The 18,360-nt window shown below is 39.2% G+C and overlaps 1 protein-coding gene across 2 annotated transcripts in view; it reads right to left on the minus strand.

Moving 5' to 3' along the window:
• The window catches only part of arhgap21b (Rho GTPase activating protein 21b), a 79,983-nt gene that overhangs the window by 9,099 nt on the left and 52,524 nt on the right, over window positions 1–18,360 (minus strand). The window contains exons 1-11 of one of the 2 annotated variants that reach the window (XM_048163108.1): window positions 17,800–18,195; window positions 15,038–16,628; window positions 5,805–5,951; window positions 5,576–5,672; window positions 5,440–5,476; window positions 4,838–4,960; window positions 4,428–4,727; window positions 1,869–1,930; window positions 801–934; window positions 570–712; window positions 21–179 (exon numbers count right to left, since the gene is read on the minus strand). In XM_048163108.1, coding sequence (XP_048019065.1) covers window positions 21–179; window positions 570–712; window positions 801–934; window positions 1,869–1,930; window positions 4,428–4,727; window positions 4,838–4,960; window positions 5,440–5,476; window positions 5,576–5,672; window positions 5,805–5,951; window positions 15,038–16,514 — 2,679 coding nt within the window. In that variant the 5' untranslated portion in view covers window positions 16,515–16,628; window positions 17,800–18,195. Of the gene's footprint in view, window positions 1–20; window positions 180–569; window positions 713–800; window positions 935–1,868; window positions 1,931–4,427; window positions 4,728–4,837; window positions 4,961–5,439; window positions 5,477–5,575; window positions 5,673–5,804; window positions 5,952–15,037; window positions 16,629–17,799; window positions 18,196–18,360 lie in introns of those variants that run through there. The other variant, XM_048163107.1, reaches the window with a different exon arrangement.

Consider the following 18,360-nt stretch of genomic DNA (forward strand, 5'->3'; position numbering starts at 1 on the left):
AGGGCAAAGTGTTTACTCACGTCATCCTGGATATCAATGTCAGTCATGCCTTTAGTGTCTAGTTCCTCCTGCATGCTCGAGATGGCAGCGTTGTTTCCAGGGACTCTATAAATCCCTGTGTACTCCAGCCCTCTCTCCTCCACCAGCTTACAACACACCTCCACAATCAAAGGCACAAACTAGACCACAGACAGTAATTAGTGTTATTTTTAATATCATACACCCTAAAGTCAAAAGAAAAAAAAACATGAAATTCCATTTTGGTTTAAAAAAAGAAACCTATTTTTAGGACCATTTATTGTTTTCCCATAATGACCTTAATTTTATGACACGCCCATTTACTACAGAAAAAAACCCTCCTCAATAATGTAATGTGAAACAATTTATTTATATATATTATGGTAAATATTTAAATGTAAAATATTTAGATATATTGTATTGACGGTTAGAGGGGGAAATATGCTAGAAATGTCGATACAAAAATCCCCCCCGAGTTTGCGTGAGTTTGACCAATTACAGTTGAATTTGCATGACGCAGAACCACATTTGTAAAATCTGGCATCTCTTACTCTATTGTTTTGTGCAGGCGGACAATTATCCAGTCGCACTCCAAATGTGACACCAGCAGTGGGTCTCTTATCTTGAGGCTTCTTCTTCAGGCCTGGAATTCCTCTCCTCCAAGCGGCTTTATCTCTTGGAGGACTGGAGTCATCTGAGACACATATCGCTGACATCAACATTTCACTGAGATCAAGCACATTCAAGGGGTTTCGGTGTCACTTCATAATGCCGTATGTTACCTTTACTCCTCTCCTGTTCATTTCTGGGCGAGTAGGGGCTCTGACTCTTACTGCTGCCACCCAGCAGAGTGTGTCTAATGCTGAGAGACTGTCGCGAGGTCTTGGGTGACGGCTCTGTCTTACTGCTGGGTGCACTGTAACAAATACACACATATTATTGGACACTGATCACAAGGTAAGCTTATACAGTTCAAGACATATGTGAAGAGGGAGGAAAAAAGGAATGGTTCAAGAGAGACCTCGGCAACTGTCCTAAAAGCTAGTGAACTGACAACCAAGGTAATATTTTTAGCCACCACAGGCTGACTTTCAATGCAAAATTGTTCTCCTTATTGTTTTATACAGTTGTTAGTGTAGAATTACTAATATTTATGACTGCCTTTTTTCTTTTTTTTTTTTCTTTTTCAAATGTTAAACCATCAAGTTTTACTCTGGCGGAAACCTCAGTGATCCCTTAATGCTGCTATGTTGACAACAGCCAGTTTTACAAGTGCTTCTCATTACAAGTTTGGGAAGATATGCCTGTTGCCTTCCCAAATGCACATTATAAGCGACCCAAACTCAAAGCAGATAAACAGATGGAGTTTGTGTGGAGCAGCATTTACTGCGAACCAAGTCATTCTGAGACACTGAAAATACAAGATCATGAGCTGCTTATGTGTAAAACACAGTGATGCGCTTCACTCGGAAATGCAGCCTTTGCGATTTCATAAATCACACTAAACCATATCGCAATTCGGTTTTATTGCAAATAATCATGCAGCCCTAGTAGTAACATGCTAATCTATTACTATCTCAATCAACTAGGAGTGCTAGTCGAGTCTTGTGTGTGGTCATGTTTTTTTGTGTGTGTGTGTGTGTGTTTGTGAGTGACAGCTGACAAAGCTTCATTTCAATTGACTCACTTGTGAGATTGCATTTCAGTCAGGATGCTGCCATTCTAGACAGTGACAATCCTACTAGGATTTGGATCAGGGCCAATATGGCAAGGCAAACATGCATGTGATCTGATCGACCAAAACGTATCTTAATACAAGGTGTAAACAGGGTCTAGGACATGTTCTTTACCTCATGGATATATACTCCTTGAGCTTTCTGTTGATCAAATCAGTGCTGGTTACGGTGGCGTTCTGAAAAGACAAAGAATCATTAGCTCTCTGGTAACATGCCAACCTGAGTACAGCAACATAATTCTGATTGAGTGTTAAAGAAAACCTGTTCCTCTAGCAAAGAGAATATCAACAAAAAGCCTACCCATAATCCTCACACCTTCAGTAAACAATTTCATCTCAACACTGATTTCAGCAGATGACAAAGTGCTTTTGTGTTAGCTGTGAGCTGGTTTTCACATGGTTTCATATCAGGAAATGCTGACAAAGTTTTGCAATACTACAATGTTTGTGCAGTCAACTCTGAGGGGGAAGACACAGGCCACAGACTTCACATGATGATATTAATCTGCTATGATTTTCCGCTCATATTAATTTTATGTGAGGAGGACATGGCTTTTTATATGTGTATTCAGACACTGTTCTGAAGGGGGTCAAGGATTCAGTGGTTAGCATGATCCTGTTATCCCCTGCTGGTAGATGTTGTAACTACATAATTCTGTGAGCAAAAAGCATCTTTCTCCATGTGTGGTGTTTTAAAAGCAGCTGTGTATTCTGATCTAATAAATTGCAAGCAAAATTTAGATCACAAATATCTTACTGTATACAGCAGATGCTTCACCAGTGCCTGATTTTTTTTTTTTTGGACCACTTAGAAGCATAAAATAGATTTTTCCCTGCCTGCTGCCTTTGACGTCACAGCTCATGCATCAGCAGGACAGTCACTAGAAGGCCAATTTGCCACAAGCCAATCCAGCTTCAGGTTGTTATTTTCCTGCAGTTACAGTAATTAGTACCATGGCAGTCATGGCTCAAGTGACTGGCTCAAAATCGGTGTGCCCACTACCAAATGCCAATTAGCAAAGATGGCAACAGGCAATACTCTACAACAGTTTATGCATAAAACATCCAAGCTTGGCATGTTCATTAGAGAAAAAAAAAAAAGGGATTTCTTCTTTTCATTTGTTGACCCCTTTATACTTAGCCTTGAGGGTTTCTACTCTGCTTTGGAACGGTAGATAAGTGCCCACACTTGACCATCTCTCTGGAAGTGGTTTTATATATATAAAAAAAAATATCAAGAGGTTGCAACAGACACATTTTTTCTTACATGGAATAGAGGTGTCACTCCATAAATTAATGATGCCTGAAGCCCAAAATATACCTCAGTTTTGACGCAAATACTAAAAGCATTGTGTATGTTTACAGCCGAATGCATGGCTTTTCAAAGTATACTATACTCCATTTGATAAAGTTGGGACGATATACCTATCTCCCAATTTGATACTTTCCCGATACTTGGATGCTGATAAAATATGTATTATGATTTTTAAGAATTGCGATTCTACAAGTATAACTATTTGATATTGCTATGTATTGCAATTTTTGTTTGCTTTTTTAACTCTAGACCATGGAGAAAAGTTGAATGATAAACTTATACATGATGGTTCTGGTTGTATATCCGTAGATGTTCGTCCACCATTTTTCACTTTCTCGTGTCCACTAGTAAGAGAAATTATGTCATGTAATACTAACCGATACAACACATTGTCCTCTGCTGAAATAAAAGAGGTAACTTTGCTCCACCTCGTCTATAAGCAAGGACTGAAATAAAGCAATTTAATATGAATTAATATCGATTCTGGAATTTAAAAAAAAAAAAAAATCTATTTTAAAATTGTAAAAATAAAAATAAAAATCGATAGGTGAATAGTTTTTTTTCCCCAGCCCCATTTGATAGCATAGACAAACACAGTCTATGCTATGCTCAACACTTGCGCACTAGAAAGTGTCATCCTTATTCAGTGTCTGCATTATTTCTCTCCAGAAGTTATGACAAATAAAAATGTGTTCGTACTCTTAAAAATTAGAGCTGCAGGTATCTCTTAACTGTCTTACACAAGCGTTTGCCAATGCAGCTGCAGTGTAAAGATAGCCAAGAAGACCACACCATCATTAGCTATGTTTTCATCACCCTGTTTTTGTGCATTTTGAAGTAATCGCATCAGAAACTAGTGATGTATAGGAGCAGACCAATTAAAAAAAAAAAAAAAAAAAAAATCCCTTAATTTGCAAAAAAGTTTATGCTCACTTGAGATGGTTTTTGACTTGAATGATAAAGAGTTAATGCAAATAATGGAAGATGGAAACGCATTTGCCGAATAAATTCTGACGTAGCGAACATTAAACCCACATGATTAATCAGTTGTTTCCGCTGATGGTATTGTAACAGACATGTTACACATTTATGTTTGACTCTGTTATGATGCATTAATTCAGACAGCTCTTGTTTATGGTTTTCTTATTTATAAGTGTTTAGGCGAAGCTCACAAACGCTCGGTCACAGTGTTTTATTTACTGTTGGTTACTAGGTTACTAATACCACTGTCGTCCACTCGAACAACTTGATGGAAATGCACCCAAGTTGCATTGTTTTTTTTGTTTTGTTTTTTTGGGAACTTTGAAAAGATTCTATTCACGTTTGGATGGAAACCCAGCTATTGTCAAATCGACAAACCTCCTCGTCCAGGTTGCTGTTTTCTTGAATGACTCTTATCCAGGACAGCATGTCCTCTCGGCCCTCTGCCTGAAACAGATATTCGCAGTCTGAAGTCGTTAGCCGCAGGACATTCTTGCGCTTTGTGTCACTGTAAGAGATGTCAATCAAGCAGGCTTTGATGCTGATTGATTGAGGCTCGTCCTCCAGTTGGGAGTTGACGTGAGCAAGCCCCTCCTTTTTGTCCTTATAGAGGTAGAGGGAGTGTCCACGCAGCACTGCATACATTTGTTTCCATGGCCGCATACCACCACCTACTCGCTATAAAGACAGGAACAAATGTAAAAACTGGTCATGATCAATAAAAACACAGTAAAACTATCAACACTGGGAAATGAATCGTAAAAGAGACAGAGAGATCCTTTTCCCACCTTGCCCTTCTCTGTGTTGAGCTGTCGGAAATGCAGCCAACCCTCTTTGGTGGAATCAGTGAAGATCTCAGTGGAGGAGTCTCTTCTGGAACTGGAGTCATCAGACTTATGGCCATCAAGTGCCTATAAAACCAGAACAAACATGACATTGTAGTGTTTAGTCTTGCTTAAATGTCCATCCTTTTTGCTCTGTTCCAAAACCTGCTGAGTTGCTTTTGATCAATACAGCTCACTTCTAAGGCAAACACTTAACTAAAATTGAACCTCGCAAGTGAATTTATGACATGATGATTGACTAGTCACCCAAGCCTAAGATGACAAACCTATGGACTTCTCACAATTGCTTGTGGAGATTGTTGCACCATTACTTTAATGAGTCTGACTCTTTGTTCATCTTGGATAAACTTTTGTCAATATGTCTCCACAAAGGACATGTGTGATATAGTCTTAGAATGACAAAAAGAAGGTATCTTAGATTGCCCTTTAGGCACAGCTTTAAAATACTCTCTACATTGGCATCTCAATAGGTTTTGGAACAAAGCCAACATCGCCATTATTCTAAGCTTCTCTTTATGAGGGAGAATTTCGTGTGCATCTCTCACCTTCCTGAAAACACTTAGACTTGGTTTGCTGGATCGTCTGAGGAAATTAACAAATATGTTAGCCCAAACAACCATTCACAACTACAATATTAGGAATCTCCAAATTTATAATCCAGCACTTTTAAATAACACTTACCCACGGCCTTCCTCCCGGTAGTTGTCCAGACCCTCGTCGTATGATTTTGAGCGCTCTGTTTTGGTTCCTGATTCCAGAATGGCATTTCTGAGAGACTCTGCATAGATGCAGACAAAAAATATACAACTTTAGCAACACATCCAACAAAATGCTCCCTATCCCATTCATATGGGGCCCTCAGATGACAATAATTGTTCAAATAAATTGAAATTTATACAGAATTGCTTACCTTGGTCATGAGACAGTTGTCGGCGCATGAGGGGACTGGGGGTGGTGGGGCTTGGGCTGTCAGAGATTACAGCCTGAGCTCCAGAGATCAGAGCCGATGCAGGAATGTGGCTGCCATCATGGTCTATACTAGGGCTGGCTGGCTCATCTGTAAACATAGTAACAGAGCAGCAAACATATGAATAAAACAACTGTGCAAGCCTCTGTGTGTACATGTATGAACATACATGCCAAAATGAGCAAAACGAGCAGCTACAATACAGTTGGAAAAAAAAGAAAAAGAAAAGATAAATGTGTCCTTCCTACTATGCAGTACATATTCATGTTCCCATTATTAGGCCAGAACACACCAAGCCGATGCCGACGAACTAGTGGCGGCAGCGTCTGTGTCCAAAGTTGCCCTGACACACCAAACCGACGCTAAACAGCCAACAACCAAGCAACACGTCAGTTCTGCGCCTGCGTGAGATGAAATGCCTTTCCGAAACAGCAGGCGGCAGTAGCTGAACAGCCAATCAGAATGATCCAATGGCCCGACAGACCGACGTGCTCCAACGCCGATTTAACATGCCGAATCGGCCGAAAAAAAGGCAGACGAGGACCAACTTCAGCCGACGGTGCGAAAAACTGCCCGACGGCCGACCGTCGGCTTGGTGTGTTCCTGCCTATATATGCCTCAAAATATTAAACTCAATTTTAAAAGACAGAAATGATATTAGTTTGACCACAAAACTGCAATTAAGTAAACATGGGGTGAATTAAAAAAAAATAAAAAATCTTTTGTTGTTTTGTCACCTTTTATTCCAAGGAAAGCTGGCAATTCACTCCAAAATGTTACAGGCGTTTCTATATTTTTAGTTTTATAAGTTTAATTCTTTAGATCATGGAAATGAAGGATCAAAAAATGTAATATCCTAAATAAAAAACTTGAATAAATGGTAAATATTTTCTAAAAAAAAAAAAAGTGCAAAGTATAAAAAAATGAATATATAAATAAATAAAAACTGCAAATGCACAAAAGACACTTTCCATTTAGAGGTTTTCCCTTTTCTCAGTAAAGTAAGGGTGCACTATTGCTGAAAACACAAACCCTACTTAGCAGTCAGATGTCCGTATGAACAAAGACATTTATATTTGCACGGGAACAGTGGATTGCAGCTTTGAAATCGAGAGCATTCAGACTTGTTTTAAAGGTATAGTTCACCCAAAAATTATCCCATGATTTACTCACCCTCAAGCTATCCTAGGTGTATATGACTCTCTTCTTTCAGACGAACACAATCAGAGATATATTTAAAAATATCCTTAGTCCTCCAAGGTTTTACTTGCGCATTCTCTTTGAATTTAAAAGTTTTAAATATTGATACTTTTCTTAGAAAAACACATCGCTTCACTTCAGAAGGCCTTTATTAACCCACTGGAGTCGTATGGATTACTTTGATTATGAATGGATGCATTATTTTTTACTTCAAAACGCAGCCCCCCATTCACAACCATTATAAACCTTGGAAGACTAAGGATATTTTTAAATATATCTCTGATTGTGTTCATCTGAAAGAAGATAGTCATATACACCTAGGATGGCTTGAGGCTGAGTATATCATGGGATAATTTTCATTTTTGGGTGAACTATCCCTTTAAGCTCTTTATTTTTATCCTGTTAATTTTCTTGCCATTGGGTAAATAAATTGTTTCAAGTACCTGAACCTGACCAACACATATTTTTGTCTTGAACACTAAAAATGTGGGATGACCCAAACCTGCTTGATATTGTTTGATACTTATAAGATCATGAAGTTAAGACAGAGCCTGTAATTTTTCCTAAATGAATCAACTCATAATGCCTAATGTTTGTTCGATTGCTTGTGTTACATGAGAACATTTGTGACCAGTCACGGAAAGTAGGGACACAAGTTGGTTCTGGGGCATTTTGAGTTATTCAAGGTTACTAAGTCTCCAAGCTTTCCAACGATGTGTAACACATGGAAATCTGATCATATTTGGAGAAGTTGTGGCCATTTGAAGGTAGGCACTCAAAAAAGCTCAAAAGGGCAGAAAATGACCTAAAGATTTTGCAGTTCTCACCTGTTCTCACCTGCTGGGAGTGACAATAGGGCTCATTCACATCTCATTTAGATAAGCCATGCCCCCTGTAAAGCTGCATGGTTGCATAGCAACGACAGACGCAACGGGAAAAATCGGACCGCATACTATTAATAATAAAGGATAATGTGCATTGTAAATGTCAGTAATTTATCTTTTTTGACATTAGAACTTTTTGAACAGGATTATGTGATAACCGTATAGTCCTGATTTAGACCTCAGTGGTTAAAAAAACGCTTCTTTCTCAGTTTGCTCAATAGTTGTGCTGCCGACTTGTGTCCCTGGTTTCCGTGACTGGTCACATTTTTGTCTAAGAAAATTTGTCTACCTGATGTAGCAGATTTAATGAAGGTGCAGTTCGGGTCACGTCTTTATGTCAAACGGGTCGGGTACATAACGGCTTGGGTGTTCTGTTAAGTACTGCGGGTGAGGGTTTACTAAAAAGGACCCGTGCAGGACTCTGAGACAGAATATTTAACTTTCTTTATATACCATACCATAGAAAGCAGCTTTTATTGAGCCCTTAAAATGTAAATGCTATAGTGCTTGATTTCATTGCAAGTAAGAAGTCTGCATAAACTTTTTCTAGGAACGGGGACAGTTTTATTTATCTTACAATTTGACATGTCCTGTTTTTGAGAGCACTGAAAACTTTTGAGCTTCTCTGCAGGGTCTCAGCCAAAAAAGGTTGGAGTACAAAGCTGTTCTGTGCTGCCAGAGGGCTGGAGTAGCTAAAATTAAAGTAACTGCCCTAGTTCCTGCATCCTCCAGCGTCTCAAAGAGGGCCAAGGGGAAGGTATGCAAAACCCTCTTCATGCCTAGCCGAAGAACTCTAGCATAGCCTTCAGATCGTTTCACTCCAAGACACAAGAATGTTAATGCCATCAGCAATCACCTACCTTCATTTAAGAGGATGGTAGGCAGTTTTGTTTGTTTGTTTGTTTTTGTTGTAAGAAATAGGTGGCAACAATCTTCTACTACATTCATTTAGCAGATACTTTTATCCAAATCAACTTATAATGAAGAATCTGAGATTTGGGCCTTGCCATGCCAGTGGTTGATCAAGAAGTTTACTTGGACTGCTCAAACAAACTGAGCAATGTGTTGAAATGCCATAGTATTTGCAACTCTTCAGGATGTCAACCTACAGAGGTGTGACATCTGTCCATATTGAGTTAAGACAGGGCAAAGTTATTCAATGTTGAAAAAACTAAACCTAAAATAAAAATATAAACTAAAATATATGACTTATTTGAAACATGCAAGTAGTAGCTTAACATTTGCCGCTTTACATGGCAACTTTAATCTAGATAAATGTGCATTATTATTAGGCAGATCTCCAGGTGCTTGTGCGGAGTGTGGAAGCTAGTCCTGCTCTTACTGCATGACGTTTGAATTAACCTGGTGGTGCTGGCACAATCACTTTTTACTGATAACAGAACGAACTTAAAATGCTCTGTCAATTTTGGTCATACAGAAAACAGTAAGACATTATTCGAAATTGTAAAGGGTCTACTTTTATTTGTGTCCAAAAATAGACCGAAACTGAAGCGTATACTTACCTCAAACACATGAGAAATGTATCTATAGAAAGCTTGAAATGTCTACATTTAAATGAACCAATTCAAATAAAAAACAAATATTCTGATTATGTAATCCATTATGAAATGTCCACTTGCCTCTATAGGCACATGCACAATACTGTGCAGATAAGTAAGCATAGTCTTTGTAGTCGACACTGATTCAGAAAACGCTAGCTTATTAATAAATTATTAAAATGTTCAGACAGTCTCCTTGCCATTTTTTTGACACATTATTATAATTATCAGTACACCATAGTTATTCAGATGAACAAGATCAATGCATTTTTTTTTTTCTTCAAAGGGATGGAAACCAACTGAAAAAAGATTATGCTTAAAAGATTCCTTATCCTAACAGATAACATTAATATCACAGCCTTCATCTTCCAGATAGTTTAGAATTTGCTGTTAGCTTCCCGAACATCATAAATTCATGAAACAAAGCATGTTTGCTCAGAACTACTTGTTCTCCATATGTACAGACTCCATAAATTTGGACTTTGGGTCATACCAGACACACACACACACACACACACACACACACACACACACAAAAAGTTATATCTAGCAGCAGTGCAGAACTTGAGTCTTTTCTTCCACTTTAATATAAGTTATAGCATGAAAAATCATGCATAAACATCAAAAGATATGTTGAAAGATACAGTACAACTTACTGAAATAGTCATGTCTCATGTAATCGCTCAATTAGTAGCAACATTTACATGAACACCTGTTATTTAAATTGGAATGAATTTATTCATTAAATAATTTAGCCAATGAAGTGATGATAAATAAAGTGATCTGGTTGATGTGCGTGTTAAACTAAATTAAACTTAAAGGTGCCCTAGAATTAAAAATTGAATTTACCTTGGCATAGTTAAAAAGAGTGCAGTACATGGAAATGACATACAGTGAGTCTCAAACTCCATTGTTTCCTCCTTATATAAATCTCATTTGTTTAAAAGACCTCCGAAGAACAGGCGAATCTCAACATAACACCAACTGTTACGCAACAGTCGGGGTGTACGCCCCCAATATTTGCATATGCCAGCCCATGATCGAGGCATTACACAAGGGCAGCCAGTATTAACATCTGGATGTGCACAGCTGAATCGTCAGACTAGGTAAGCAAGCAAGGACAACAGCAAAAATGGCAGATGGAGCAATAATAACTGACATGATCCATGATAACATGATATTTTTAGTGATATTTGTAAATTGTCTTTCTAAATGTTTCGTTAGCATGTTGCTAATGTACTGTTAAATGTGGTTAAAGTTACCATCGTTTCTTACTGTATTCACGGAGACAAGAGCCATCGCTATTTTCATTTTTAAACACTTGCAGTCTGTATAATGCATAAACACAACTTCATTCTCTATAAATCTCTCCAACAGTGTGTAATGTTAGCTTTAGCCACGGAGCAAAACCTCAAACTCATTCAGAATCAAATGTAAACATCCAAATAAACACAATACTCACATAATCCGATGCATGCATGACAAACACTTTGTAAAGATCCATTTTGAGGGATATATATGCTGTGTAAACTTTGTTTATGCACTATTTAAGGCAAGCGCGAGCTCCGGGGGCGGAGAGTGTGAGCATTTAAAGGGGCCGCAGCCTGAATTGGCGCATTTCTAATTATGCCCCAAAATAGGGGGTATCTATGGGGTATTTTGAGCTGAAATTTCACAGACACATTCAGGGGACACCTTAGACTTATATTACATCTTGCAAAAAAACGTTTTATGGCACTTTTAAAAAAAATTAAAAACAAAACTGCGGAAAGACGTCAATGTAAAAGCTTGTCACTTTAAACAATGTCACTTTAACGTTGCATTTACCCCAAGAAAAGTTATTCAGCATTCACTTTGTTAGTTAGCTATAAAAAAATAAAAAAAAACACTAGAAAGGAGTGATATTAAATATGCATGTTTGAATAAATATTAATAGTAAACAAGCTCCTTTCTAGTGATTTTTTTTTATATATAGCTACCCAATGAACTGTAAACACTGGATAACTTTCATAAACACTTGACAAGTGTTTATGAAAACTACCTTATGTGCATGAGTTGTATACAAACATTTTAGTTTTTGAGTGTAATTATTATATCTGAAAATAAACAGCAGTTGAATATAGTATTTTGGGCTCTGTTGTTAATTTTAACCTCTAATATTATAGTTAGGTCTGGGCGATAAAACGGTAAAAATAATTATTGTAATAGTTTGTATCGTGCCACACGGACCATTTATCAGCTCGGCTCAAACGGCAACGTAGTGTGAGCTTACTAGAGCAGATGCGTTTAATCGCTGATCATTCTCGATCGCATGACCACTACACAGCAGTGTGAGATCCATTGAGAAGTGCTTGAATTCAGTGAAGAACATTCTCAGTCTCAGTGATTTAAACTAAACCAGATGAACAGCGCTGACATTCTCAACAGAATCGACAAACACAAGAAATATTGTGCCATGAACAATCTAGTTAGAAGAAATTTGTATAAATACTAAACGTATTTAGGCTACCGTTTTAACAAATAATAACAAATAATCAGGGTACAAGCTAGAAAAACTCACTGTTCAGAAAGTCAAAGCTAGTCCACAGTCTAGTCTTAAATTATTATTCTTATTATAATTATTAGGAATGCACCGATACCAATAGTAGTATCGGTATCGGCCCGAAACCAAGCTCACGTACTTGTGCTCATAAAAATACCCCCGATACCAAAGACTGATACCTCATGTGACGTAACTGACAGAATTTTCTGTGCATAGAGACACCGGCGGCGGCAGCAGAAACAATGTCAGCCTCAGAGGTGTGGAAATACTTCAAAATTAATGATGACAACACACACATTGTGAACTGCATGCTTTCAATCACAATTCGTTATTGATTAGTGAAAGCGGGATAGGCGGAATCGCGCTGAATGACACAGACCATAAGCGCTCTCTCTCGAATGCTCGCTCTCTCTTTCTTGTGCGTGATCCCAGTTCTCTCAAACAGCGCGCGATGAGTTCTCCTCGCGCCTGAATGGTCAAATGCACACATAGTTGTCAAAATGTCAAAAATCGTGTGGAGTATCTCACGTAAATACAGTCAGTTATAGCTTAAGTGGACATAAACATTTGGGTGAAAACAGGGTATGTGTCAGTATCCATGGATTCGGTCTTAAAGGGACTGTAGCCTATATTTGTCAATAAAACAACAAAAGATGTTAAATAAATGTATACATGGTAAATAAACCTACTGTATCTGAAAAACAAGTTTATTTAATTTTTTTCTTTATAGTATTTGTTGTATTGTTTGTAAATTTCTTTTTTATATAACAACAATTATATATATTGGTAATTATGCCCTTTGAAGGTTATTGGACACTGTGAAATTTTTGTTCTTTAAGTTTGTGACAAGCACATAAAAATTATTACTTTTTTCATTAGAGTAATAATAAAGAAGCTGTCCTACATTCATTAGTCTCACTGTGTTGAGCTTGGAAGACTAACATCAAAAAAAAAAAAAAAAAAAAAAAGAAATTAATAAATGTATAGGCATCGGTATCGGCAAGTACTAGAAAAAAGTATCGGTACTCGTACTCTGTCCTTAAAAAAATGGTATCAGTGAATCCCTAATAATTATGCTACTTTTATTATTAAATTAATATTACACTAGCAAACTTTAACTTGTTTGCTTAAAATTTCTGTGAATACATTTGCTGTTGCAGGTGCAAAAAGACTCTTGTTTTTCTGCCATCTATAATTACGTAATTATGGCGTGAAAGCAGCATAAGCTTGTTGCTTTGGAGGAACTGTAAAAGGTGGCTGCAATCTAGAAACATGCTGACAGGCAGGTAGGACATCGTATTATTTAATTCAGATTGAATATAATGATTGAATGAACATGTTATGGTCCTAGGCCTTCCACAGACTGTATATATTAATAAAAATACATTTAGACCGTTTAACAGTGATTGCTATCAGGATATGAGGAGACTTTTAACCAGTATAACAAAAAAATGTTTCTGTAAAGAATCAACCATTGCACCTATTTTTTTTTCTCAATGACTAGCTGATGGTACATTATGTCTACTTATTACATGTTTACATAAAAAAAAAAAAAAAAAAAAAGTTGAAATAAATGTCTGACTTAGAGTAGCAGCGACCTATAAAGCTTTGCCCTGGAAGATATTATACAGCAGTTATTCAAAATTATCCGACTGCTGAATTCCATGACTGAAAAAAAGAAAAAAAAAAAAAAAAAAAAGAAAATCAGAATTAAATATTCCAGAGAGTCATAAAGTAAATAACAGTATTTACTAACTGCGGTAACAGTTTTATGAATTGAGAACTGATTTACTGAAAGCTACTAGAGCTGCACGATTTTTTTTTTTTCCCAAAGAGAGATCAAGATTCTCCAACGATTCTGAACAGACAACTAAACAAAATAACATGTAATTTACTAGAGATTCTGACAAAATGTTTTTTTAATTATAATTAAAAAATTTAAAAAAAATTTAATTTAATGAATTTTGAATTATTTTGAATGAACTCAATTTGAATGTTCAGGTGTGATTTTGTCAAAGATTTAAAAGACTGCAGAATCGTTGTCATTTAGCAATAAGATAGTGTTGGTGTTGGAATCGAGATCGATATCTTTTAACGATTTATCGTGCAGCTCTAGTTTGAACTTACAGACTCTATTTTTCTACAGAAGTCATAAGAGGGATAGCGAAATTAGTTCTTTGCAATATTCACAATGTTGCTAAAATTTTATTGCCGGGAACGTATCATGAATATTCTATGTAATCTCCAGCACTAATGGTGATATCATATATCATACCATTAACACTCCTACCACTATTTATTTACCTTCTTTTGTTTTTTTTAAGTAACTTTCAAAATTATCTCCCAAATGTGTAAGCAGTGTGATAGATAAGCAACAGAGATTGTGGACACTTACACACAAAAACAGTTACAGTGTATGCCTAATATTAAAAGGCTATTGCACAAAACACCAAAGTATCAAATGTGACAGTGCACAGATAGACTATCACTCAATATTCCAGACCTATCCTCAGGCATTAGAGTATGAGGGAAGGCCACTTCCTCCCCGAATAACACCATGACTCACCACACACAGTCACTCTCACTCTATTTCAGTCACTCCCAAACAGCCATGCTTACAGGCATAGATTTGCACCTCCTGCAAAATCACCCGGACTCCTCAAGATTGAAGAGTTTGATAACATTGACAATACAAAGCAAGATTTGTCCATGATAATCCTCTGTCTGGACACATGGGGTCAGGATTTGAAATTGTGATTATGAAAGGTAACATTTTGAGATGGCACAAGGTACTGGAACATTTTTAATACATAAAAGCACTGATCATACAAAATGTATGTATATATGTAAATAAATTATTGCAAAATACATTAAAGTCTACACAAACAATTATTGTTCAAAAATATCTGCTGTAGCTCTAAAACGATCTGTAGTGCTGGCTCAAGAATGTTGCTGGGTTAGCGTTGCTATGGTTACAAAGAGTGCACTCACCGATGAAGGGAATGGAGTCAAGTGATTCGTCCAGATTACTGGAGCAGAAGGAGGAGTCAAGCCGCTCCCCCAGTTTCCGCATGTGCATCTCCCGGCGCGCATCGTTGGGCAACCAGCAGACGCCACCCCCTGCCGGCTCAGACCCATCCGTGTCATTCACTGCAAGGATGTATGAGGGATGGCGGAGAGGTTGTGGGGTCCCCTTCCCTGTTGGGGGCTTATCTCTGAGAACTACACCCTCTACAGGACTGGACCCGTTTACAGGTAAACCCTTGACATCCCGTGAGTGTGTTCTCTGAACTGATGCCCCACCCTGTGGCCTCTGAGGAGGCGGAGTTGAGTAAGATGCCGACCTATATCCCACTGGATTCTCTTTCCCAGTTTCTGGGATCTGCATGGTTTCAGCCCTAGTTCTTGATTGGTTTGATGCAGAATTAGAAATACGATTTCCAACAACAGTTCCACTTTGGTCTTTGGAAGGAGGCTCTTTGGCCTGGTTTACTCCATTGCGAGGTCGCTCTGGAAAACCAGCAGTGGGTGGGATGTCCGTTCTGGAGCTGTGCATATGGGAGCCAGCAACACCCCTGATGTTCATACCATACCCTGTTGGGGGACGGTAAAGGACCGCCCGTGGTGGGAGAGACTGTCTACTAGGACGACTCCTCTGGTCTACTCTGCCATACAGATGCCTATCCACAGCGCCCCATGGTGCGGCAGAAACTAGTTCATGTTCCACATAGTCTGACGAATGAACACGTGGCGTCCGCATGAGGCCGTCAGAAGACACACTACGAGGAGGCCAGTCCCTGGCGTGGGCTGCTCTCTCTGCCCCACTCATCCTATCTTGTGAAGCGCTGCGTGGAGGAAGCACAGAAGGGCCCTGGTAAGCCCGCTCATGAGATGTGCTTCTGCGGCGTAACTTATTGCCCCAGCCAGGTTGGGATCCACAGTGAGGGCCACCGTGGACACTTTGGGATGCAGCTCGCAGGCTGTCTAATCGCTCTTGAATAGTCCGACTGTAAGTGTGAAGACCTTTATTATCGATATATTCCCGGTATGTCTGGTAAGTCCGCCAGTCAATGTTCTGGTGGGTAGCATGGGAGTTGATGGAGGAAGCAGGCGCATAGTGTGTAGGTGGAATGGCATAATGATCACCATGGTAACCTGAAGGGAACATGTCAGCTTTGCGAGGGTGGAGGTATGGCGGACGACCACCAGACACTGTACCAGGCCTGGCTCTGACCACCATTGGATCTGGGCCTACTAGACCATAGTCCCCCCTATGACCCGGAACCATACGGCCCATGTGAACATCAGGAGGTAACACCACTGTCCGAACACTTTCATTGCACACACATACCGCAGTCTGTGTCTTTGGAATGGGTGGTGGAGGGGAGGGAGGTACTGGTATCTCCACACGGTATCCTAGATCAGATGGTACAACCCCCGGGGCTAATGTCTCAGTGGCCTGGGCCATCCCCGGGGGCTTACAGTCTACTCGAGGGTAACATATAGGGGGTGGCTCTGGGATATGGCGGGCATTTCCACTGTATGCATCATGACCCTTAAGGTAGGCATCCTGGGAATAGGCCTGTGGAAGAAAAAGAAAGAAGAAAAAAAAAAAAAATCAGGTAAATTTTAGTAGTATTCACTGTATTATAGAAAACTTGAAATTCATGATGAATTCCTACAAATAGTTTTCTCTGTGTGGGTGGACAGCATAACATTTGCGTGTGGGAGTTTTACAGGTCAGAAGTGTAAGCTATACTCTGGTGCACCAAGTGCTTGAGAATTCTACAATATTCATAATATCTAAAGCTGACAGTTCATAACAAAAATACACCTACCGCAATTTAATTTGACTTATAACTACAGAGTTTCTGCTGTGTATGACTGTAAAAAACAGCGGTGATCAGATCTCTGCTGTGAGCAAACAGGTAATGCCTTCCCTTTAAATTTTATTATGGTGCTGGAAGGCAAGACCAGCCTCCATTTCACACACAGTCATATCTCCAAAAGAAGCACCAGGCAGCCTAAAATAACAATAAATAGCATTTCAGAGTAACAAGAATGTGATGTCACCCACCGTTCGGGTCACCACACGTGACCGAAGCGACACCGAAGCCAGAGGTGAACGAATGCCCTGGTTAGCAACGGCGCTGAATCTGACCTCCGTAATCATGTCAAAATCCAGAGTTCAAGCTAAACTACTATCACAGGACTTCAGTTTGAGGAATGTCAGATTTAAAACAAATACCAGACTCCATATTGTTTTTCTTACTCTGATATGTTGGCTTCCAAAACATGAAAGCAAGTCGTGTAGAGTGGACTTTCAACCGATCATATGGAGTTACATTCCTTTTGCATAACTATACAAACTGAATCTGATATCAGTAGTAAGGAACTTCGCCCCTCCTTTCATGAAATGCCACAGATGCCTTGTTACAGAGGCCAAAGTTCATCATAGGAAGAGAGAGAAATGAGAAAAAAGGGGCGAGGCACAGCAAATATGCTTGTTGGATATAACCGAGAACTACCCACACAGCTAAATCAAACAGGTCACACAATCCCTACGCCACTGCAATCGAGACATTCCACAAACTACGCTGTACTATGCTACACATAACCAGAAACATCATGACAGTCATCTGAAAATGACAAGGAACAGGAAATCAACAACCAACTGGAATACAATGACATGCATGACATTTATAAATGATAAAAAACAACAATCAACATGCATGTAGCATTGATCTGCTTACCAGACTAGTGATTCCCTGCGAAAACTGCAGCCATTACATCACAAACCCACGTAGAAAAAAAAAAAAAAGAGGGAAAGGGAGGGAAAGTAAAAGACCAGCATTCATTAAAGGTGGTCAAAACCAAAAGAATCAAATCCACGCACTGACAGCCACTATCACAGTAAATATCTCTGTACAGAACACAAAAAAATGCACAGGATCTGCAGCGCTTCCAGTGAGGAGGGATCGTGGGAAGGTGGAGGGGTGCTGTGGGAAGACTGTCACGTTAGCGATGCCACCTGCTCGTCCGCGTCGCTCCCAGTCGAGGTGGGGGCTGAGGTGCCTGGTGCCTGCCTCGCGTAGTAGCGATCGGCTCTCCATCTCTCCCTTCTCCATCCATCCGCAGGCAGATTACTCCGTGATCACACGCTCCCACCCTCCCTCCCAGCTAACGCGTCTACTTGCTCACTCCCTCCCTCTCTCTCGCTGGAAAGCTGTAACCATTCACATGTCGGAGGCAGATGCTTGATTATACATTCAGCTCAGATGGTACAGCTTCCCCCTCCCTTCCCCTTTTTCTCT

This window comes from Megalobrama amblycephala, linkage group LG17 (genome assembly GCF_018812025.1).
Source record: "Megalobrama amblycephala isolate DHTTF-2021 linkage group LG17, ASM1881202v1, whole genome shotgun sequence".
In the NCBI taxonomy this organism is placed as follows: Eukaryota; Metazoa; Chordata; class Actinopteri; order Cypriniformes; family Xenocyprididae; genus Megalobrama; species Megalobrama amblycephala.